The sequence below is a fragment of the Diospyros lotus genome, chromosome 10 (genome assembly GCF_014633365.1).
Source record: "Diospyros lotus cultivar Yz01 chromosome 10, ASM1463336v1, whole genome shotgun sequence".
NCBI lineage: Eukaryota > Viridiplantae > Streptophyta > Magnoliopsida > Ericales > Ebenaceae > Diospyros > Diospyros lotus.
The window spans coordinates 11,287,735-11,311,084 of NC_068347.1; the positions used below are offsets into that span (position 1 = coordinate 11,287,735).

The 23,350-nt window shown below is 35.9% G+C and overlaps 1 protein-coding gene across 8 annotated transcripts in view; it reads right to left on the reverse strand.

Annotated features, from left to right (window-relative positions):
• The window catches only part of LOC127811526 (probable LRR receptor-like serine/threonine-protein kinase At1g53430), a 109,035-nt gene that overhangs the window by 16,483 nt on the left and 69,202 nt on the right, over positions 1-23,350 (reverse strand). For 6 of the 8 annotated variants that reach the window (XM_052351466.1, XM_052351467.1, XM_052351468.1 and 3 more), the window contains 2 exons: positions 16,121-16,271; positions 15,065-15,620 (listed from right to left, as the gene is read on the reverse strand). The exons of 1 other annotated variant lie outside the window; for it this stretch is intronic. In XM_052351466.1, coding sequence (XP_052207426.1) covers positions 15,210-15,620; positions 16,121-16,271 — 562 coding nt within the window. In that variant the 3' untranslated portion in view covers positions 15,065-15,209. Of the gene's footprint in view, positions 1-15,064; positions 15,621-16,120; positions 16,272-23,350 lie in introns of those variants that run through there. One more of the 8 variants, XM_052351465.1, reaches the window with a different exon arrangement.

Sequence of the window (23,350 nt, forward strand, 5' to 3'; positions counted from 1 at the left end):
AAGAAGTGGAAGAATAATTGAAAAACCAACCGATCCTAGGATAAACCAACCTGCTGCTGAAGAGGAAGAACCAAAAGATCATGAACCCACCGTGGAAAAAAATGAAAAAAATGAAAAAAAATGAGAAAAATGAAAAACAAAAGGAAGATGGGAAAGAAATTCAATATAGGCCCAAACCACATTTTCCACAAAGATTGAATCATTTGAAAAAAGAGTAACAAAATGCAGATATATATGAAGTGTTTAAGCAAGTGAGAATCAACATCCCGTTGTTGGATGCAATCAAACAAACACCTTCATATGCAAAATTTTTGAAAGATCTGTGCATTGTCAAAAGAAAAACAAATGTGCATGAAAAGGCATTCCTTACCGAACAAGTTAGCGTCATTCTCCAATTGAAAACTCCTCCCAAATACAAAGACCTAGGCTGTCCAACCATTACATGCATCATAGGAAGTTAAAAAGTTGATCGGGCACTCTTGGATTTAGGAGCTAGTGTCAATTTGTTGCCATACAGTGTGTATCAATAGTTGGGATTAGGTGAGCTCAAACCCACTAGAGTGACCCTTCAGCTGGCTAATTGATTAGTCAAAGTTCCACGAGGAATTGTGGAGGATGTTCTGGTACAAATCGATAAGTTCTACTTTCCAGTAGACTTCATCATTTTGGACACCCAGCCGCATCAGGGGCCTCAACCTTCTGTGCCAGTCATCTTAGGTCGACAATTCCTTGCCACATCAAATGCCATCATCAACTGTAGGAATTGTGTGTTAAAGCTATCTTTTGGGAACATGACTGTAGAAATGAATATCTTCAAGGTAGCCAAACATCAGTACACTGAGAGTGAAGTGGAAGAGGTAGACTTGATCCAAACACTGACCAATGATTATTTTGAAAAGTTCATGAGAAGACCCAAAGAAGGAAATCAAGATCTTGAGGAAATAAGAGAAGTGGAAGTTATAGGCAAAGAAAGTGAGAAGCCTACATGGATGCCTGGTTTAGAGCCATTAAGGAACTTGGACAGTAAGCTCACGACTTCTAATAGCCATCAGTCCACGCCTGAGAGAAAGTCATTGCCCAGTGATTTGAAGTATGTCTTTCTAGGAGAAGGGGAAGCATTCCCAGTGGTGATCTCTTCTAGTTTGACACCTTAGCAAGAGCAACAACTGATAGAAGTTCTAAAAGCACACAGGAAGTCATTAGAATTGACCATTTCAGATTTGCAAGGTATTAGCCTTTTGATCTGTACTCATAAGATATTCTTGGAAGAAGGAGCAAAACCAGTTAGGCAAATATAAAGGAGATTAAATCCCAACATGAAAGAAGTTATCAGAAAAGAAGTGCTTAAGCTATTGGATGCTGGAATAATTTACCCAATCTTTGATTCTAAGTGGGTAAATCCAACACAAGTAGTAACAAAAAAGTCTGGAGTCACTGTTGTAAAAAATGAGAACAATGAACTGATTCCCACGCGCATCCAGACAGGATGGCGTATGTGCATTGATTATAGAAAGCTCAATTTTGTGATAAGGAAATATCATTTTCCTTTACCTTTCTTGGATCAAGTTTTGGAGAGAATAGCAGGCCAAGCCTACTATTGTTTCTTAGATGGGTACTCAAGGTACAATCAGATAGAAATTGCACTAGAAGATCAAGAGAAGACTACTTTCACGTGTCCATTTGGAACATTTGCATACAGGCGCATGCCATTTGGGTTATGCAATGTTTCAGCCACCTTTCAAAGGTGTATGATGAGCATCTTTAGTGTTAAGCAGATTGTTGAAGTATTCATGGATGACTTTTCTGTTTATGAAAGTAACTTTGAGGTATGTTTAGAGAATCTGAAAAAGGTTTTAGCAAGATGTGAGGAAACAAATTTGATACTCAACTGGGAAAAGTGTCACTTCATGGTGAAACAGGGCATAGTCTTGGGGCACATTGTTTCATTTAGGCGGATGGAGGTAGACAGGTCAAAAATTGAAACCATTCAAAAATTCCCCACCCCTAAGAATGTGAAAGACATCAGAAGTTTTTTAGTACATGCAGGGTTTTATAGGAGATTCATTGCTTCCTTTAGCACCATAACAAGGCCCTTGTGCCATTTGTTGTCTCAAGATGTCCTGTTTGAATGGAGTCTTGCCTGTCAAAATGCTTTTGATAAATTGAAAGATGCACTCATTTCAGCACCTATCATTTAGTCTCCTGATTGGTCCCTCCCGTTTGAACTTATGTGCGATGCTAGTGATTACGCGATATGAGCTGTGTTAGGGCAGAAGAAGGATAAGAAATCTCATGTGATATACTATGCTATCAAAACTCTTAATGAGACACAAAAGAATTACACCACTACAGAGAAAGAGTTACTAGCAGTTGTCTTTGCCCTGGACAAGTTTCGATCTTACCTCGTAGGTTCACTAGTGATCATTTTTACTGATTATGCTGCTCTGAAGTATTTGTTCACAAAGCAAGATGCAAAACCTTGTCTTCTCCGATGGATTTTACTCTTGCAAGAGTTCAACATTGAAATCAGAGACAAGAATGGAGTAGAGAATGTGGTGGCTGATCATTTGTCAAGGATTCCAGGTCAAGATCTCATACAATTTGATGAACCAATCCATGACAATTTCCCTGACGAGCAACTGTTTGAAGTGAATGTTATTCCTGTATCAACTGTTGTCCCTTGGTATGCTGACATTGCTAACTACCTGGCAACTAGTCTGATCCCAGACCATTGGAGTAAGCTAGATAGGCATAAATTCTTCAGAAAAGTCAGAACCTTCTTTTGGGATGAGCCCTACCTCTTCAAGTATTGTCCTGACCAAATCATCCATAGATGCATACTCAATCATGAGCAAAAGAGTGTCATTAATTTATGTCACACTCTTGCATGTGGAGGCCATTTCTCTGTCAAGAAAACAGTTACAAAAAATTTTCAGAGTAGATTTTATTGGCCGACACTGTTCAAGGATGTGTACAAGTTCTGTTCAAGTTGCGATCGATGTCAAAGGTTAGGAAGTCTGTCAAGGAGAAACATGATGCCATTATATCCGATCCAAGTGTTAGAAGTTTTTGACTGTTGGGGTATGGATTTTATGGGCCCATTTGTCAATTCATTTGGTCATGAATACATCTTACTTGCTGTCGACTGTGTGTCCAAATGGGTTTAAGCAATCCCGGCTAGAACAAATGACCATAGGACTGTTGTGAAATTTTTAAAAGAAAACATATTCAGTCGATTTGGGATGCCACGAGCAATCATCAGTGATGGGGGTTCCCATTTTTGTAATAAAGTTGTGGTAGGATTAATGAAGAAATATGGTGTACTGCACAAGATTGCAACACCATACCATCCCCAAACCAATGGTCAATCCGAGTTAGCCAATAGGGAGATTAAGCGCATATTGGAAAAGACTGTTGCTGCTAATTGTAAGGATTGGTCCTTAAGACTAGTAGACGCTCTTTGGGCTTACAAAACAATTTTAGGAATGTCTCCCTATAAGCTAGTATACGGTAAATCTTGTCATCTGCAGGTGAAAATTGAGCATAAAGCATATTGGGCAATTCAAAAGATCAACAAAAGTCTAATTGAAGTAGGCCTATCTAGGAAGCTCCAATTGAATGAGCTTGAGGAAATTCGGAACGAGGCATTTGAAAATGCACGATTGGCCAAGGTTCGCATGAAAGAGTTACATGATCGGTACATCATTCAAAAAAGCTTTCAAGTAGGGCAATAGGTACTGTTGTATGATTCTCGATTGCATCTATTCCCAGGAAAATTGAAGTCTCGATGGGTCAGCCCCTTTGTAATCAAGTCCATCTCAAGATATGGGGCATTTGAGATAGAAAATCCGAAGTTAGGATAACTTCTTACAGTCAATGGTCATAGGTTGAAACCATACCAGGGTAGTATTGATGAGAATGAAGGAGTTGTAGATTTGGATGATTCACCATCATCTGATGAATAAGGGAAGTTTCATGTCGTCTGGGAATCTGACGTTAAAAGACCACCTTTCCATTTAGGTTAAATAGATGTTTCTAGATTTGAAAATATATATATATATATAAATTGTTTCTTTTCTGCATTACTTAAATAGTGTTTCTTTGTGTGCAGTCTAAATAAAACTTTTGCATACAAGTTCATGCATTGAAGACCGCCAGGTATGCTTATCTTCTATCATTTTATTACCGATTGAGGACAATGCGTAATTCAAGTTGGGGGGGTAAGGTGTACTTAATAATTGATTTATTGGTGTTTGAAATTGATCCATTGTGCAAATAATTTTATTTGAATCGATAATATTGTTTTGTGTGGTATATATGATTTTATAAGATCCCTAAAAAAAATTAAAAAAAAATAATAATAATAATAAATTGAATTGAGAGAGACAGAATTGACGCTGGTAGTAGCCATTTTTCTCGAGCAGTGCAATCACACTGCCCTATAAAAGAAGAGGTACATTGCCAAATGTTGAAAAATGAGGCACCAAGCGTTGAAAAAGAGACGCCAAGCCTGACCCTATAATTATGGCATGCCTCGAGCCAAGCGTAGAATAGTGATGGTCATTGCTCTATAAGAGACTCCATATCTGTATGAGGCAAGCCACCATTCTTGAGCTCAGTCTTCTCTCCTTTGTGTTATTCTCCGATCAGGTGCTCTCATCCCTTTTGTAAAGTTTATAGTTCTTTACTTTCTTATTATAGTTGTCTTTAAAAAAAAAATGGATCTTTATCTCTCAAAAATTCACAAGCACTATCCATTTCTCCCGCAGAATGATTTGAAAAAAATTTATGCTGCTAGGTGTGAAAGACTTAGGCTGTTGATGCGTAATAACATCCCTGAAGATATTCGTTGGCTGATCGAAACAAAAGTTCGATTAGTTGGCGAAACTTCACCTAGTTTTAAGCACTTTCCAGGCTTAGGGAAGAGTAGTTTTGCAAAGAAAAAAAGAGCGAAAAGAGTGAATGGTTGTTACAAATGTGCTCGATGGACTTGTAACACACGATGCAAATATGTGGGGTTTACGTCCATAAATTGAGAAGATAAAATTAGTTTCATAAAGGATGGACTGAGTAAGAAGTCTTTGGATGATATCCGATTGACTCTTGAGACGCATCCATGTGGAATAGTGTAAAGAGAACTTCTTGCTTTATGGACCCAGTTTAGAAGTGACCATCAACGCTATAGTCTTGGGAATCTGACTAAAAACGACCCTGTTTGCCAATCTATAAGAAAATTGGATGGAAAGCCTATCCCCACTTCATAGAAAGTGTTTAAGCCGTTTATGGACGTAAAACCAGAGGAAGATGTGAGCCACAATCACAACTACTTGTAAATACACATGATTTTGGTTTGTGTTTATTTCTTATTGAATTCCTATATAACTACTTTTGATCACCAAACTTCTTTCCAGGGCATACAAAAGGAACAAACATGGAAGGCCAGTTAGTTCGTCGAATCAACACCATATGTGTACTTTGTGGCTCTCAACTTAGGAGCGATATTTGTTACGCATTTGCAGCGAGCGAACTTGGCCAAAAATTGGGAGAGAAAAAAATTAATTTGGTATATGGAGGGGGAAGTCGTGGATTGAATGGTTATGTTTCACAAGCTGCACATCTTGGAAAATCATTTGTGGTAGGTGTAATGCCAATCCCTTTGGCTGAACCACATATTTCTAGGATTACACGTGGTCAACTTATAGAAATGACTTCTATGTCTGAGCGCATGGCTTGTAAGATTTATCAGTCAGATGCCTCATTGCTTTATCAGGAGGTTTTGGAACACTTGAAGAAATCTTTTATATAATCTCCTGGGCCAAGAGTAATATCCATACCAAACCCATTGGACTTTTAAATATTAACCATTTTTTCGATGGGTTGCTCTCTTTTCTTGACCAGACTGTGGACAAAGAGTTCATTTCTTTCTCAGCAAGAAAGATTCTCATTTACACATCCACCATTGAGGAGTTTCTAGAGAAATTATACGCTTATGTTCCATAGTACGATCCTCATGAGCCTCGAATAGACTGGTCTAAGGTAATTAGTAACAAGCGCCAAAGGGGTCCGATTAATTTAGATTTATCACTGTGAGAAATGCTCTTTGTTAAGATGGCAGAGTAAGGAGTACTTTTTGTACTCTTGAGACGCATCTAGTTATTATATAACTTGTAGGATTTTTCTTAGTTTTTTTTTTTTAAAAAAAAACTATGGAATGTTGTTAAGCAAGTCTATGATAAGATGGTAGAGTAAGGAGTATTTTTTGTACTCTTGAGACGCATTTTGTTTATCTTATGACTTGCATGAAATTTTTTTATTTTGGTGTGAAAATATAAATATATATCTATATGATATGCTCATTTGTTTGTTTGAGTTTTAACAATTCACAGTAAATCTATGGACTTGTGGAGTTACAAGTATTTCTAATAACCCTAATTTATTACTACAATTCAAGTTGGGGGGTGTAAGGTCTAGTTATGAATTATCTAGTTCATATTTAACTGTGAGTTTGCTATTGCTAGTTTGTAGTCTAGTGTGAATTGATTATCTTTATCTGCTCTTATTAAAAAAAAAATTATGTGTTTTAAATAATGCTATTCCTAAAGCTTTGAAGTTATGCACTGATGGCGGTTAAGTTTGCAATACGAAACATGAATGCATTGATTTCTTATTTGAAAACGTATATGCATTAGAACAAGTAATTTGCATTCATTGGGTATTCAAAATTTAAAAATTGGCTATCGGTCATAAAGTCAAAGGTAACAGTAATTAGTTGATTAGTACACTGTATGATCCTTCAGTAGAAGTGGAGACTATTACCCAAGTGAGTGTTTGAGCCTAATAACCGTTAATTCTGAGTGAAATAACACTTACTCTAAATATGCTTTATTGTTTATCTTATCTTTTCAATGGTTTCAAAACATCAATTCGCTTTGAATGTCTAATATGATAGCGGATGAATTTGACTGGTTTCAAACTTCGAATTAGATGATTGAGTATCATCATTTTATAGAAGCATGATAGGGGGATCAATTTCTTTCATTTTGAGCCTATTAAAACTTTTTCTTTCTTTAAATTAACTTCCCTTACTAGCCCATTTGAACCAATTGTAGTACAACTTCTTTCGTTACCCTCGTTTAACCCATAACCATATGAATTTTATCCAACCTGGTGTGATTTTGAGAATTAGTCTGTCTAGCTATTTTCATATTTAAAAAAAAAGAGAAAAAAAAAAGAAGAAAAAAATAAATAAATAAAAAAAGAGGAAATTCTCTTAGTTATTCAGCACAATTGTTTCAAAATAAATGCTAAAAAAAAAAAAAATCTTGACACACTCTTTGCACACTCTACATTTTCTTTGACAACCTGTATTAACCTCATAACCCCATTACAACCCAGTCTGGTCCCTCTTGATGCTATAAATTATGTGATATCAGAATTCGAGTTTGGAGTAGGGAATCATGTTTAAATTCAGAAGTTACTTATTTAGAGCATTATTCCAATCATGAAGCTATGTCAATTTTCCTGTTCTTTCATGAAAATACGTTCCTTGTATTTGGGATGACATCGAGTTTTGAACTTGTTCTGCATTTACTCTTATAACGGTGTCCTCCTTTGTGTATACACCTGAGGAATCTTTTTTATTGGAGGGAAAATCCATAGTAAGGTTTGAAGTCAAAACTTCAAGGGAGTAAGTCTGTGTGTTGGTTATCCTAATTTCCATTCCTGAGATTGTATGACCTTTAACCAAAAATCTGATTTAGAATGCTAAATTACTTATTTGATTTTATGCATTTCGATTTCAAATTTGAAATTTTTACATTCATACAGTTATTGCGAATAAAGTTTGGCAGGTGTATAGTCTGATTGCTAAGGGACTAGCAATGTTTAAGTTGGGGGGTATGATTAGTGGTTAATTTTGTAAAAATTATGTTATAATTACACCTTTCTTTTGATTTTAAAAATGGCTTAAATTAGATATTAATATATATTTTATGGTAATATGCAAGTTTAAATTGAAAAATGAATGAAATGAAGTTCTAAAGTAAAATTTAAAATAATAATAATAATAATAATAATAATAATAATAATATATAAATATAATACATATACATCATTATATGCGTGCGTGTAATATATATATATAATATAATATAATATAATATATATATGTGCTATGTGTAATACATATATATAATATATATAATTTATTAATAACATTAAATTATTCTTTTTTGTAGGCATGAAGAATGAAGAATTAAAACTCATGAAGAATTAAGGCCCAACTTGAGCAACCCATGGAAGATATCATTTGGAGAAGACCCAAGTATTATTTTTAATCCTAATGAAGATTAAAAACTCAATTGTAGAAATTTATTTTTTTTTATTTTTAAATATTTATTTTGTGAGTGCTTTATTAAGTGTGTTTTTTAGCTAAAATCCATTTAACTATTAGGTGTGTATTATAGCTAAAATCCATTTAACTTTATGAGTGCTTTATTAGGTATGTATTTTAGCTAAAATCCATTTAATATTAGGTGTGTATTATACCTAAAATCCATTTAACTTTAAGTGTGTGAGTGCCCATTAGATATAATTATGTCTAGTTGAAATTGTGCGGTTTGTATTGCATCTTGTGGCCTATAAATAGCTCACTTGATTGCATTTGTAAGTGTGATTATTATTTTTGAATCAAAGTTTAGTTGTTTTCTTATAATTCTCTCTTTGAGAATTGTTCTTGTTCTTTCTCATTTTCTTTATTATTTTCTCTTGTGATCTTACTTCCTTTCTTTCTTTTTTTAAATTTTTATGTCATTTATTGTTACTTTATTATCCACCGCCTAAATGGCCGGTTAATTTATGCTTTTAAATTTTTGCATTTTTAATTCTTGTCTTTTAATTATCTACCGCCTAAATGGCCGGTTAGTTTTTGCTATTTTAATTCCTGCCATTTAAATTCTGTTATTTAAATTACGTCATTTAAATTCCTGTCAATCAACTTTTAAATGGAGATGAGTAACTAAATCTAATCTTGGGTTAAGGCAAGGACAGTGTCTAACGCCAATGATTCCCAAAGAAAGCTGCACTTTAAATGAGTAACATTAATTTAAATTTCAGTATGAGTGTATCTTGATTATTGAGGAATTACTAGGTTTGGATTAGAGCGTAAGCCTAACTTAGAGCTTTCATGTCATGCATGAGAGTTACTAAAACTGGAAGCGCTATCAGACCCAAACCCGAATGATTAATTTAGTTATTTTGTGTATTAATTGCAATTGGATTTATGGTAGTTACTTAAATTAGAATCCCACATATCATGTATGGGGATTGCTTAAACTAGAACTATCATCATCTCTAATTGCATTTAATAACAAACCCTCATATCTGAAATTAAATTAATGTTGCTAATCATTTATGCTAAAGTTTGGGAATCAACGGGTTGGTGCTGAAATTGTCTTAACTCAAGTGCTGTTCAATTTTATATTCTCACGTTCAGTATTTATTTTAATTTTTGTCTTACTTTATTTCCTAGTTACATTGTCTAAAAAAAAATCTTAAAAAAAACCTTGTTGCCAATTTGTCCAAATGCGTGTGTTTGTGTGTGACATTCTTTTTATTTTGCCATAAATAAATCTCTTAGTGGACGATCTGGACTCATCCAAAAAATATAAATTTAAATTTGGACTACAACTGCACTCGTACACTGATGAGTATAAACATCTCACTAAAATAAAGGAAAAAAAATATAAAATTTTTATTGTGTTCTGTTTTGTGTTTTAATTGCAGGGTGAGAGTGCAGTCACTTATATATTTATCTTAATCTAAGAATTATTATAATCTATACCTAAATAGTAGGAGTGTAATCTAGTCCTAAAGTTTAGGAGTTTTCTTAGGAGTTGTGATGTATATATTTGAATATTTCAATTTAATGAATTTCTATGGAAGTTATTTCATCTATGAAACTTCCTGCAAATTTTCTTGTCATGGTATCAGAGCTATGGATTCGTAGCAAGGTTTCCACCATTTTTCTTGTCTTTCTCTCTTATTGGTAACATCTATAAGTCCACAATATGGCTGAAAACTCATCAGCAAGTAGAGCTTCCACCAATCTACCAACTGCACCAAGGGATACTTCCGTTCCACAATCTCCACTCACCCTAGATAATCATTCTCCCCAAATCACTCACCATAAGCTAAATGGAACCAACTTCAGAGAGTGGTTGCAGTCCATCTTGCTGGTGATCAGAGGCAAGGGCAAGATTGGCTATTTCGATGGGACTATTTCTAAGCCAAGCATTGATTCAGCCAATTATGGTATCTGGGAGGCTGAAAACTCGATTGTAATGGCATGGTTAGTCAACTCTATGGAGCCAAAAATTGGGAGAACCTATTTGTTCTACAAGACAGCTCAGGAGATATGGGAAGCAATGTAAGAGATATACTCCGACATGGAGAAAACTGCCCATAGCTTCTAGATTCGTTTTACTATCCGGACTACTAAGCAAGGTAACAATTCAGTCAAAGAATATTATACTGCCTTAACCAAATTATGGCAAGAGATGGATTTGTTCCATGAAATTAAATAGAAGTGTGCTGGAGATGGAAAGAAGTATGAAAAGATGAAAGAAAATGAGAGAGTGTTTGATTTCTTGTATGGCTTAAATCCTGATCTTGACGAAGTAAGCGGGAGGCCACTTGGCACCAAGTCTTTCCCATTAATAAGGTAAGTCTTTGCGAAGTAAGCGGGGAAGAAAACAGGAAAAAAGTAATGCTTAATCCTGCAGGGGGAACCAATTCTGATACAATCTTACAGTCATTAGCTTTGGTCTCCTTGAAGACAAAGACATCTCATCCATTTAAAGGGGAGTTACACAAGGACAAACCTTGGTGTGATTTCTACAATAAACCATTTCACACAAAGGAAACTTGTTGGAAGATTCATGGCAAATTAGCAAATTGGAAGCCTAGAAATCAAAGGAAGGGAAACCAAACAGCCTATGGAGAAGGAGTGGAAGTTGAAAAAAACACTAATCTGACCCTATCGACAGATCAGTTGGAGATGTTACATCAGCTATTAAGTCAAACAAAGGTAGCTAAATCAGAAACAAGTGAATCTCCTAATCCGGTAGTGTATTTGGCTAAGCAAGGTATCTCTATACACTCTCTAACCTCCTTTAAATTGCCTATAGACTGCTGGATAATTGATACAGGGGCCTCAGATCACATGACTGGATCTTTGCAAGTACTATCAGCCTATGAACCTTGTGATCAAGGTTTATCAATTTCAATTGCTAATGGTACCATAGCTATGGCACAAGGAAAAGAGTTAATGTGGGAGGCCTAAGACTGCAATCAGTGCTATTTGTGCCTAACTTAAAGTGCAACTTGCTGTTAGTAAGTAAGTTAATCAAAGAAGAGAAGTATTTGGTAACATTTTTTCCCTCTTATTGTGAATTTCAGGACCTTTCTTTCGGGAAGGATGATTGGCAATGCTGAGGAGAAAGGAGGTCTCTATTATATTGCAAAGAATGGTCAGTCCCTTAGATCTAGGTCTCAAAATATAACTTCTTTATCAGTTGTTTCAGATTCTAAGCTTATGTTATGGCACCAATGTTTAGGGCACCCTAGTTTCAACTATCTCAAAGTCTTGTATCCCCATCTTTTTATTAATAAAAGCAGTCATTCTTCCCATTGTGAGCAATGTATTCTTGGTAAGCAAACCAGAATTTCCTATCCATCTCATGCATATAAACCTACAAAACCATTCTATTTGATCTATTGCAATATCTGGGGGCTAGCAAGAACTGTTAATCTAACTAATACTAGGTGTTTATCACATTCATAGATGACCACACTAGGGTTAGTTGGGTGTTGCTAATGAAAGAAAAATCTAAAGCCTATGTTATATTCAAGAGGTTTCATCACATGATCACGAATGTCTTTCAATTCTCAATCCATGTTTTACTTTCGGATAATGGTGGAGAATATTTTTCGAATGAATTCAATCATTATCTTACTAAACATGGGATTATTCATCAAAGTCCATGCCCTTACAATCCCTAACAAAATGGGGTGGCAGAAAGGAAAAATTGCCATCTCCTTGAAACTGCAAAGGCACTTTTATTCACCAAATCAGTCCCCAGTATCTATTGGGGAGAAGCTGTTCTTACCTTCTCTTACCGTATTAACCGGCTTCCCTCTAAAGTTCTTTCATTTAGAACCCATTTGAGTGTTCTTCTTGATTCCTATCCTCATTACAAACGGGTTCTAAATTCCCTATTGCCAAAAATCTTTGGGTGCACTGTGTTTGTCCATAAACAGTAACCCACTCAATCCAAACTTAACCCTAAAGCCCTTAAATGTATATTTATTGGTTATTCTCCTACTCAACAAGGCTATAAGTGCTACCATCCTCCTACAAGACATTTCATGGTGTCTTGTGATGTGTCATTTCTTGAAAACCAATCATTTTTTCTTACTACTTCTCTACCAGAACCAAGGCTTAGTATAGAGGAACAATGGGACTCGACTTTGCCTCTCCTTATGTTCCAAGATCTTGAACCCTCTACTAACAGTGAATCAGCCCCTGAAGCTTTTATTCCTACTCAACCTTTATCAACAGAAATGTTCCAGATCTGGTGCCAATGATTGATTCCTAAATCAATCAATGATTTCTTGATTTATTTCTTATTCTTGTTGTATATCTTTTATTGTCATTCTTTCCATAGTTGTTGTATCTAACAGATTTGTATTCTTTCCTTATTCTAGGATTAGAATCTTGCTAGCATTTAGAAACTTCCTAATTAGTAGAGGAAGTTCTGTATGTATATATTACTCCCACAAGGGAGAATTAATCAAGAAATTCACATTTTATAGGATATGAACCATAAATGGACATAAATAAAACTTCAAATTTTATATACCTAATTCTTTGCTTAATTAAATAGTATTATTACAAATTTTCAAGTAAATAAGATAATATTAAAATTTATATAATTTTTGAATTACACATGCATCATCAAGTGTCTTCGATGAGTAGTATGTGTATACACACATAAACCACATAATGTATGACTTTAGAATAAGGGTATAAAATATTTCTCCCTAAGGCACATATATGTTTAATTTTTAGAATAAAGATAAAAATTTTCTCTCTAATATATATATATATATATATATATGTAGGCATGCTAGAGGTGTGAGTCATGTGGCCCATGTTATATATAAGTGAAAAAATAAAATATTTTAAATGAAGATTCACTGAGTAGTTGTAATTGAATATTTTGATCAATAAAGTTTAAAAAAAGATATGATTTAATATAATCGTAAAGTTAAGTTAATTCTAGGTTGGAGGTCATTAGAATTTTATTTCTTTAAATAAAATATTTATAGAAGGTATTTTAAAAGTTCACTTTATTCACAAGCCTTTATAGTACCAAAATACCTTAGTGACTAGAGGAGGGGTGGCTGCTCAATGAATAACATTTAACAATTGATTTTTCATTTCAATGCAATAAAAGAGTTTTTTTTTTTTAAAGAAATTATTTTTAATTTTTTCATTACAAAAATTACCCAATATGATAATTCTTTTATTTTAACAGAAATTTTGGATTGGAAGAAAAGATAAAGAAATATATGATGTTGCTTTAAAATAATTATTTTTTAAATAAAGATAAATCAGGAATTTAGATAAATCTTTTCAAAAAGATATCCATATATTAATTTTACTTTCAGAATAAGTCATATCTGAGATAAATATATACACATATATATATAATATTATATAAATTTTGGAAATAAAAGTTAAGGAAAGGCTACCTGCCAGAAATCAGAAATCTTTCCAAATGGAAGAACTTCAGTACATAGATAAAGATTACATTACAAAATCATTATAAAATTATTACATTATAAAAAGGTAAAACCAAACTAAAATTAATATAAAAATTATTATAAAAATCATAAAATCATTTCAAAGGTCTTACAAAATAAGATCCACAATTGCGCTTGGCAACATCATTCCCTATTAATTTTACTCTAGCCACCATCTCTTAATCACCTCTCCATCTTTGGCTCTAACCTCTTTCTCTCTAATTTTTTTATTTTTATTTTTTAACCTCACGTTTCTTTATTCCTTGTAGTGAAGCTTGCACTGTCGTTGCCTTCCCTATAAACCCCTTCCCTTTTTGCACTCTTTTCCTTTTGTTATGGACCGTCATCATGACATATTCTCGATAACTCTTCAACCCTTTTTGATCCTTTGAATTTCCATCTCTTTCTTTGTATCTATTTCTTTTCCTTTTTTCTTTTTTGTGTTATCGAGAAACCATTACTTTACATGAACATGAGACTTTGTTATTAAGTCTATCTCTCCCTTTCTTTGTCTTGCCACTACTTAGCCAAGGAGAGAAGGAGAGAACAAAAGAGGTTTGGGAAAGTGCATAATTTTTAAGAAATTTTGTGGAGACCTCATAAAATTTGAGAAATTTCATTAAAACCCTAACAAGAATATCAACTAAATAGATTACCTTTACCAATGATCCAAAGTCTATGATAAGGATTTGTTAAGATTTGGATTCAAATTATAATTATGTAATCATCTATTGTAGATAGAATTTGTATATTGTTATTCCAACTCCTTTAGCCTTAATGTTTGTACAATTACTCTATAAATAAGCATATATTGTAGCCATGGAATACATAAAAGTAAACACAATTATTTTCTTCAATCTTTGACTCAACTAACAAATTGATGCTATTGTGAATAGCCCTTGGGTATCGCTACCCAAAGGCATCTTCTATTTTCCCTTAGTTTTGACAGGTCAAATGATAGAATTGAGCATTTTTGTGCTACCTTACTAAACTGTTTAGCATAACTGCAATCTTATACATTGCAAAATATAGAGAGAAAGAAAAAACAAAATAATATTATCCATATAACAGTATTGTCATAAGGTTGAAAGGTTATGAATTTAAGTTATGAAAATAACCTCTTTAACAAAATATGAGCTAGTTCATATATAAAGACAATCTTGTTTTTAACCCTTATAAAACAAGGAGTCTCATGCACTAAAAAAAAGACAACCAAAATTCACTTACTTAAGTATCACAAATGCCATTTGTAGAAGAATCCATACAATTAAAGTTTGACTACGAAATAAACACCATCCTTTGAACGACTATATAAGACATCCACTAATTAGTCTAAATTTACATCATGAGGATGTGGAAGAAACTTTTAATGGAAGATGGTCTCGGATCTCATTCTTATTTTCGGTGGAAATTGAGGAATCAATCCATGGTCCATCCATCAATATGTTCCTCCTAATTTCAATATCTTCAGAGAATGTCGAGGTGTAGCTTTGGCTTTCATGTGAAGGCATCTTGAAGGCTTTAAACCTCAAGTCATCATTCATAGAACTACGCTTGATCAGTGGTGCTTGTATGGGACTCTTTCCTTCAAGCATAGACACTACAGAAGACATGGATGGCCTGAGAGTGGGAGATGGATTGGTACACAAAAGAGCCACGTTCAACATGTCCATTGCCTCCTTTTCCGAGTACTTTGAACCAAGACTCGGATCTACTAGTTCTAAAAGGTTTCCTTGCTCTTGTAGGACATAAGCCTTCAAATCCAAAGAGAAAACAAATGACTTCACTTAGTTACTTCATGTAAAACCAAGCAATTCAAAGCATCAGAACAGAAAAAGCATATAGATGAGGTAAGGTAACAAATTCTTGCTTCTTTCCTCCACAACACCACCCCCCCGCCGCGTGACTAGTATATTCCTTTTCCACATTAGCAGTAAATAACATGCAAGGATCTTAATGGGTGAAATCCTTTCACATTTTTATTCTTCACCAAAAGTAGCTCAATTGTTTATGAGAAACCAAATCAGGTCAACATGTTATCGTTGCAATGAGTTCTTTTGCTAAATTCAAAAAATTTTATTATAGGGTCAATTTCAGTAAACATTTAAAAAAGTGACAAAAATGTATAATTTCCTTGATCAATTTTTTCTTTTTTTCCAGCTTAAAAGTCATAAGAGAGGGGAATAAATGTAAGCATTGTGTGGCTAAAGAACAAGATTGTTGAGCGAGGGTAACTTAAATAAGCATAAATTACCCAATCGAGAAGGTAAACAAACTCCTCCCTTGGCCTGTAATTTGTGTTGCTTTTCCCACTGACAATCTCTATAGCAACAACACCAAAGCTATAAACATCTGCTTTATCTGTCAAGTAGCCCCTCATCGCATACTCAGGAGCCATATATCCTCTGAGAGAAAGGAAAAGAAAACCCAAACATCAAAAATTACTGACTACCATTAAGATTGGAACTTCCAAAAGAAATCAATAAGGGAAATAATATTCATACAGGACTTCTGTACAGAAAATTCCACCTGGCCAGCGATAGTTCTTTAATTGTAATTCACTTTACGAGGTGTTTTCCTTCCAACACGTGGGTATAGACAGGGGCGGATTTAGGGGGGGGCAGGCACGGGCTGCAGCCCCCCCCAAGATTCAGCCCTCCCCCAGATTTGCAAGGGAGGAGGGCTGAAATGGGTTATGGATCTGGGGGCCAGCCCTCCCCCAGATCCACTCCTAGATCCGCCCCTGGGTATAGATGAACGATAATCAAGTAGAAAAATTCTGAAAAGAGGCTCTCTAATTCCAAAGCAACAAACTAAGGCTCTTTCTCTATATAGAAATATAGAAGACAACCAAACGGAATGATTTCTATTTTCCTTTAACCTACAACAGTGAACTATCATTGCACGTGAAGAAGTCATATGTCATGTAGATATTCAAGCTAGTAAACCACAGTGATTCAATATTTCCAAAATATAGAACCACCAGAGTTGCATTGATCACAGAGAATTTTTATCATAGCATTGCTGGAATCATGTAACCTGAAAACATGCCACTTAAAACAAGGTTCAGCATAAACGAGCTTCCTGAACCCACTTTTAACAAGTTCCAGACCCTCAAAATTTAGAAAATAGTAAAGGCACAAACAAATATGCATGTGCAGCGTCAATGCTTTTGACATGAAAAAAGCACAACCATTCTCACAGGAAAAGCAAGAAACAAGCCATAACAGCCATTTCTTTGCATTAGCTTGTAAATTCAGAGTAGCAAAAAATCCGCAGTCTGCAATTTTGATGTGGTTTCAACAATTTTCCTTCTTGTGTAAACACATTTTTCAGGGCTTAAAGCAGGTTAAATACTATTGTCGTACCTCTAGATCTTCCATAAAACAAGGATCATAGAGCAGATGGCCAGTAGGCTATTTATTAGAGGAGATACAGTAAAATAAAATGGCTTTAAAGTAAGACATCGTATATTGAACTGAAATGGTGATTTCAAAAGGAAAAAAAAAAAATCTCAACGGCTTAAGATTCATTGTATTGGGATCAGATATGCAAAAAATTCTAGAATGAGATTTTCGAAAACATCTTGAGACGGTTTCCAGTTTTGTCCCTACAAAAACTGTATTGTGAGAAGGTTTATAGTTTTTCCATTCAAAAGCTGCATCTTTGATTGAGTGTAGATTTGTCCTATTTCTTGGGATCAGGGATGTAGGTCTGTTGAGACTAAATCATATTAAAATTTCTCTATCTGCTTTATCTAGATTTCTCCGTGTGATTGTGTGATCCGATCCTAGCAAATGGTATTAGGCCTGGATTTATTATAGACCGTGATAGAAATTGTCACAAATATATATATATATATAGAGAGAGAGAGAGAGAGAGAGAGAGATGTTTGGAGGTGTAGAATTCGTGTAGCTGTTAGCCAACAACCTATATTGTTGGAAAAGATAAAGAAGAAAGCCTAAGTTGTGGCCGAGAGGATAAGAAAGAGAGAAATTGAAGATAGAAAGGTCCAGCCGTTAAAGATAAGTATAAATCAGATAAGAAAATTAGCACTTATGTATTTATCTTAATCTAAAAATTGTTGTAATCTATACCTAAATAGTAGGAGTGTAATTTAGTCCTAAAGTTTAGGAGTTCTCTTAGGAGTTGTGATGTATATATTTGCATCTTTCGATTTAATGAATTTCTATGGAAGTTATTTCATCTATGAAACTTCTTACGAATCTTCTCATCATGGTATCAGAGTTATGGATCCATAGCAAGGTTTTCACCCCCTTTTTTTTTTTTCCTCATCTTTCTCTCTGATTGGTAACATCTATAAGTCCACAATATGGTTGAAAACTCATTAGCAAGTGGAGCTTCCACCAATCTATCACTTGCACCAAGGAATACTTCCGTTCCACAATCTCCAATCACTCAGCATAAGCTAAATGGAACCAACTTTAGAGGGTGGTTCCAGTCCGTCTTGCTGGTGATCCGAGGCAAGGGCAAAATTGGCAATTTCGATGGGATGATTTCTAAGCCAAGCACTGATTCAGCCAATTATGGTATCTGGGAGGCTGAAAACTCAATTGTAATGCATGATTAGTCAACTCTATGGAGCCAAAGATTGGGAGAACCTATTTGTTCTATAAGACAGCTCAGGAGATATGAGAAGCAGTGCAAGAGATATACTCCGACATGGAGAATACTACCTAAAGCTTCCAAATTCGTTTTACTATCCAGATTACTAGGCAAGGTAACAATTCAGTCACACAATATTATAATGCCTTAACCGAATTGTAGTAGGAGATGGATTTGTTCCATGAAATTAAATAGGAGTGTGCTGGAGATGGAAAGAAGTATGAAAAGATGATAGAAAATGAGAGAGTGTTTGATTTCTTGCATGGCTTAAATCCTGATCTTGACGCAGTAAGGGGGAGGACACTTGGAACCAAGCCCTTCCCATCAATAAGGGAAGTCTTTGCTGAAGTAAGAAGGGAAGAAAACAAGAAAAGAGTAATGCTTAATCCTGCAGGGGGAACCAATTCTGATATAACTTTACAATCATCAGCTTTGGTCTCCTCAAAGACAAAGACATCTCATCCATTTAAAGGGGAGCTATACAAGGACAAACCTTGGCGTGATTTCTGCAATATACCATTTCACACAAAGGAAACTTGCTGGAAGATTCATGGCAAACTAGCAAACTGGAAGCCTAGAAATCAAAGGAAGGGAAACCAAGCAGCATATGGAGGAGGAGTGGAAGCTAAAAAAACCACTAATCTAACCCTATCAACAGATCAGTCGGAGATGTTATAGCAGCTATTAAGTTAAACAAAGGTGGCTAAATCAGAAACAAGTGAATCTCCTAATCCGGTAGTGTCTTTGGCTAAGCAAGGTATCTCTATACACTTTCTAACCTCCTTTAAATTGCCTATAGACTGTTGGATAATTGATACAGGGGCCTCAGATTACATGACTGGATCTTTGCAAGTACTATCAGCCCATGAACCTTGTGATCAAGATTTATCAATTTCAATGGCTGATGGTACCATAGCTATGGCACAAGGAAAAGGTACAGTTAATGTGGGAGGCCAAAGATTGCAATCAGTGCTATTTGTGCCTAACTTAAAGTGCAACTTGCTATCAGTAAGTAAGTTAACCAAAGAAGAGAAGTGTTTGGCAACATTTTTTTCCCTCTTATTATGAATTTCAGGACCTATCTTCGGGAAGGATGATTGGCAATGTTGAGGAGAAAGGAGGTCTCTACTATATTGCAAAGAATGGTCAATCCCTTAGGTCTAGGTCTCAAAATCTAATTTCTTTATTAGTTGTTTTAGATTCTAAGCTTATGCTATGGCACCAATGTTTAGGGCACCCTAGTTTCAACTATCTCAAAGTCTTATACCCCCATATTTTTATTAATAAAAGCAATCATTCTTCCCATTGTGAGCAATGTATTCTTGCTAAGCAAACCAAAATTTCCCATCCATCTCATGCATATAAACCTACAAAACCATTCCATTTGATCCATTGCGATATCTGGGGGCTAGCAAGAACTGTTAATCTAACTAATACTAGGTGGTTTATCACATTCATAGATGACCACACTAGGGTTAGTTGGGTGTTGCTAATGAAAGAAAAATTTAAAGCCTATGTTATATTCAAGAGGTTTCATCACATGATCAAGAATGTCTTTCAATCCTCAATCCATGTTTTACGTTCGGATAATGGTAGAGAATATTTTTTGAATGAATTCAATCATTATCTAACTAAACATGAGATTATTCATCAAAGTTCATGCCCTTACAATCCCCAACAAAATAGGGTGGCAAAAAGGAAAAATCACCACCTCCTTGAAACTGCAAGGGCATTTTTATTCACTAAATCAGCCCCCAGTATCTATTGGGGAGAAGCTGTTCTTACCTCCTCTTACCTTATTAACCAGCTTCCCTTTAAAGTTCTTTCATTTAGAACCCCTAAGTGTTCTTCTTGATTCCTATCCTTATTACAAACGGGTTCTAAATTCCCTATCACCAAAAATCCTTGGGTGCATTGTGTTTGTCCATAAACAACAACCCACTCAATCCAAACTTGACCCTAAAGCCCTTAAATGTATATTTGTTGGGTATTCTCCTACTCAACACGGCTATAAGTGCTACCATCCTCCTACAAGACGTTTCATTGTGTCTTGTGATGTGTTCTTTCTTGAAAACTAATAATTTTTTCTTACTACTTCTCTGTCAGAACCAAGGCTTAGTACAGAGGAACAATGGGACTCGACTTTGCCTCTCCCTATGTTCCAAGATCTTAAACTCTCTACTAACAGTGAATCAGCCCCTAAAGCTTTTATTCCTACTCAACTTTCAGTGTCTAATTCAGAGGGAGATCTATGTCAAGCCTCGAGGAAGAGGCTTGAATTCAACTATTTAATAACAGAAAGAGAGAGAGAGAACAGAGAGTTTGGGAGGGAAAGTGAAAGAATGAAATAGAGAAAGTGTTAGAGGGAAATAATTCAATTCTCATTCCACAATAAATTCCCATTCTCCCACTTAGTAGCCTTATATAGGCTGCTCCTCGTGGTTACATGCATCCCGAGGGCATTATGGTAAGGGCTATAGAATCGGTTAGCTCCCTCCAATTATACAACTGAAAATTTAAAATGTAATTGAAAATTACAAAGTAATCCTTGGGGTCGTGACATTCTCCCCCCCTTTAATTACATTCTTGTCCCCAAGAATCCTTTATAGTAGGTTGATCACTCGTGGGAACCTTGTTAGCAACTCGGGTAGGTACTCCCATGTAGTATGGTCTGGTTGTAGTTGAGACCATTGAACTAGAACTTGTGTTAGGGGTGTTGCTCCTTGATAGAACACCTTTTTGTCTAGGATGGCCCTTGGCTCTAGGGTTTCTTCTAGCTCATCTTCTACTGTCAGTAGTTGATGGCTGGTGGTAGCCCTTGGTTCTGTGGATTCCTTCAGAAGTGACACTTGAAACACCGGATGCACGTTGATTCCTTTGGGTAACCTTAGCTTGTAAGCTACCTTTCCTATTTTATCTTCAATGACATAGGGTCCGAAGTACTTGGGACTATGCTTTGATGCAGGTGTAGTAGTAAATGGTTGTTGTAATGACCTTCTCACTTTAAGGAATACCTTGTCCCCGATCTCAAAAGTCCTATCACTTCTCCTCTTGTCCGCTGCCTGCTTCATCCTGTTTTGAGCACCCGCTAATTCCTTCTTTAGGATAGAGAGCATATCCTTCCTTTGTCGTAAGTACTACTCCACTGCTGCTAGGCTAGCAGAAGTGCTAGCTATAGTTGGCAGTAGAGGGGGTTTGTACCCAAACACTGCCTCGAAGGGGCTTCTTTTGATGGCACAATGAAAACAAGAGTTGTACCACCACTGGGCCAGTGTCAGCCAACAGTTCCAACTCTTGGGCCTTGTAAAACACATGAACCTTAGGTATGCTTCTAAGCATTAGTTGACCCTCTCTGTTTGGCCATCAGTTTGAGGGTGGTAAGCAGTAGAAAGTTGCAACCCAACTTCCAGTTTCTTGAACAATTCTTGCCAAAAATTGCCAGTGAAGATTTTATCCCGGTCAAATACTATTGTCTTAGGGACCCCATGTAGCTTTACCACTAAGTCCAAGAAAATTCTAGCCACCTCTTGGGTTGAGAAGGGGTGCGTGAGGCTGAGAAAGTGCTCGAATTTGGTCAGTCTGTCCACCGCCACCAAAATCACGTCCTTGCCTTCGGATTTTGGTAACCCCTCCACAAAATCCATAGAGATCCCTTCCCATGCCTATTCTGGAATCTTCAAAGGCTGCAACATGCCTGGGTACGGTACTTGCTCGTGCTTACACCTTTGGCACGTCTCACATGCTAGCACAAATTCTACCACATCTTGCTTTTGTTTTGGCCAAAAGAACAGTTGTCTGACTTTGTGGTAGGTAGCCTTGATCTCGGAATGACCCCCTAAGGGTGAGCAATGTAGGGACTTCAATATCTTTTCTTTCAATCCCTTGTCATCCCCCACCACTAATCTACCTTGAAATTGGATGAGGCTGTTGGATAATGAGTAACCCTTCTCATTTGTAGCTTGAACTACCAATTTGGTTAGGAGTTCCTTCACCCACTCAGTATTCTCGTAACTTTACACCACTTCCTTCATCCATTCTATCACCACTGTCGTGATGGTATGACATTGGCCTTCCTTGTCGCTATCCTCCCTTCTTGATAGGGCATCCACCACTATATTTTCCTTCTCATTACAGTAGAGTATGGTATAATCCAATCCCATGAGCTTGGATATCCTTTTCTTCTGGAGCTATGACTGAAATCTTTGTTGGGATATGAATCTGAGGTCCTTGTGATCTCTTTTAATCACAAAAGAGTTGCTTTCTAGATAATGCCTCCACTTGTCCATGGCTTTAAGTACAACTAGCAACTCTTTCTCATACACACTCCATCAGACTCCGTCCCAAATGTTTAGGCCCTAGAGCTTGACTGATATAGGCAATAGGCCTTCCCTCCTGCAATAATACAACCCTTATTCCTTTATCACAAGCATCTGTATCTACTATGAATTGTTTGGAAAAATCGAGTGGGGCTAATATGGGTGCTTGGGTCATTGCTTTTTTGAGTGTCAAGAAGGTTGCTTCCGCTTGGGGATCCCAATGGAATCCCTCTTTGTTCAATAGATTTGTTAGAGGCTTGATAATTACCTCGTAGTGCTTGATAAATTTCTGATAATAGCTTGTTAAGCCCAAGAACCCCCTCAATTCTCTAACAGATCTCGACCTTCGCCACTCCACCATTGTTGTGACCTTACTGGGGTCTATTTTAACCCCTTCCTCTGATATGATGTGCCCCAAATACCCCACCTCATTCTTGGCAAAAATACACTTAGATAGCTTGACATACAATTGGTTCGATCTAAGGACTTCAAATGCAGTTTGGAGGTGGGTTAGGTGTTGTTCAAGGGTTGGGCTGTAGATG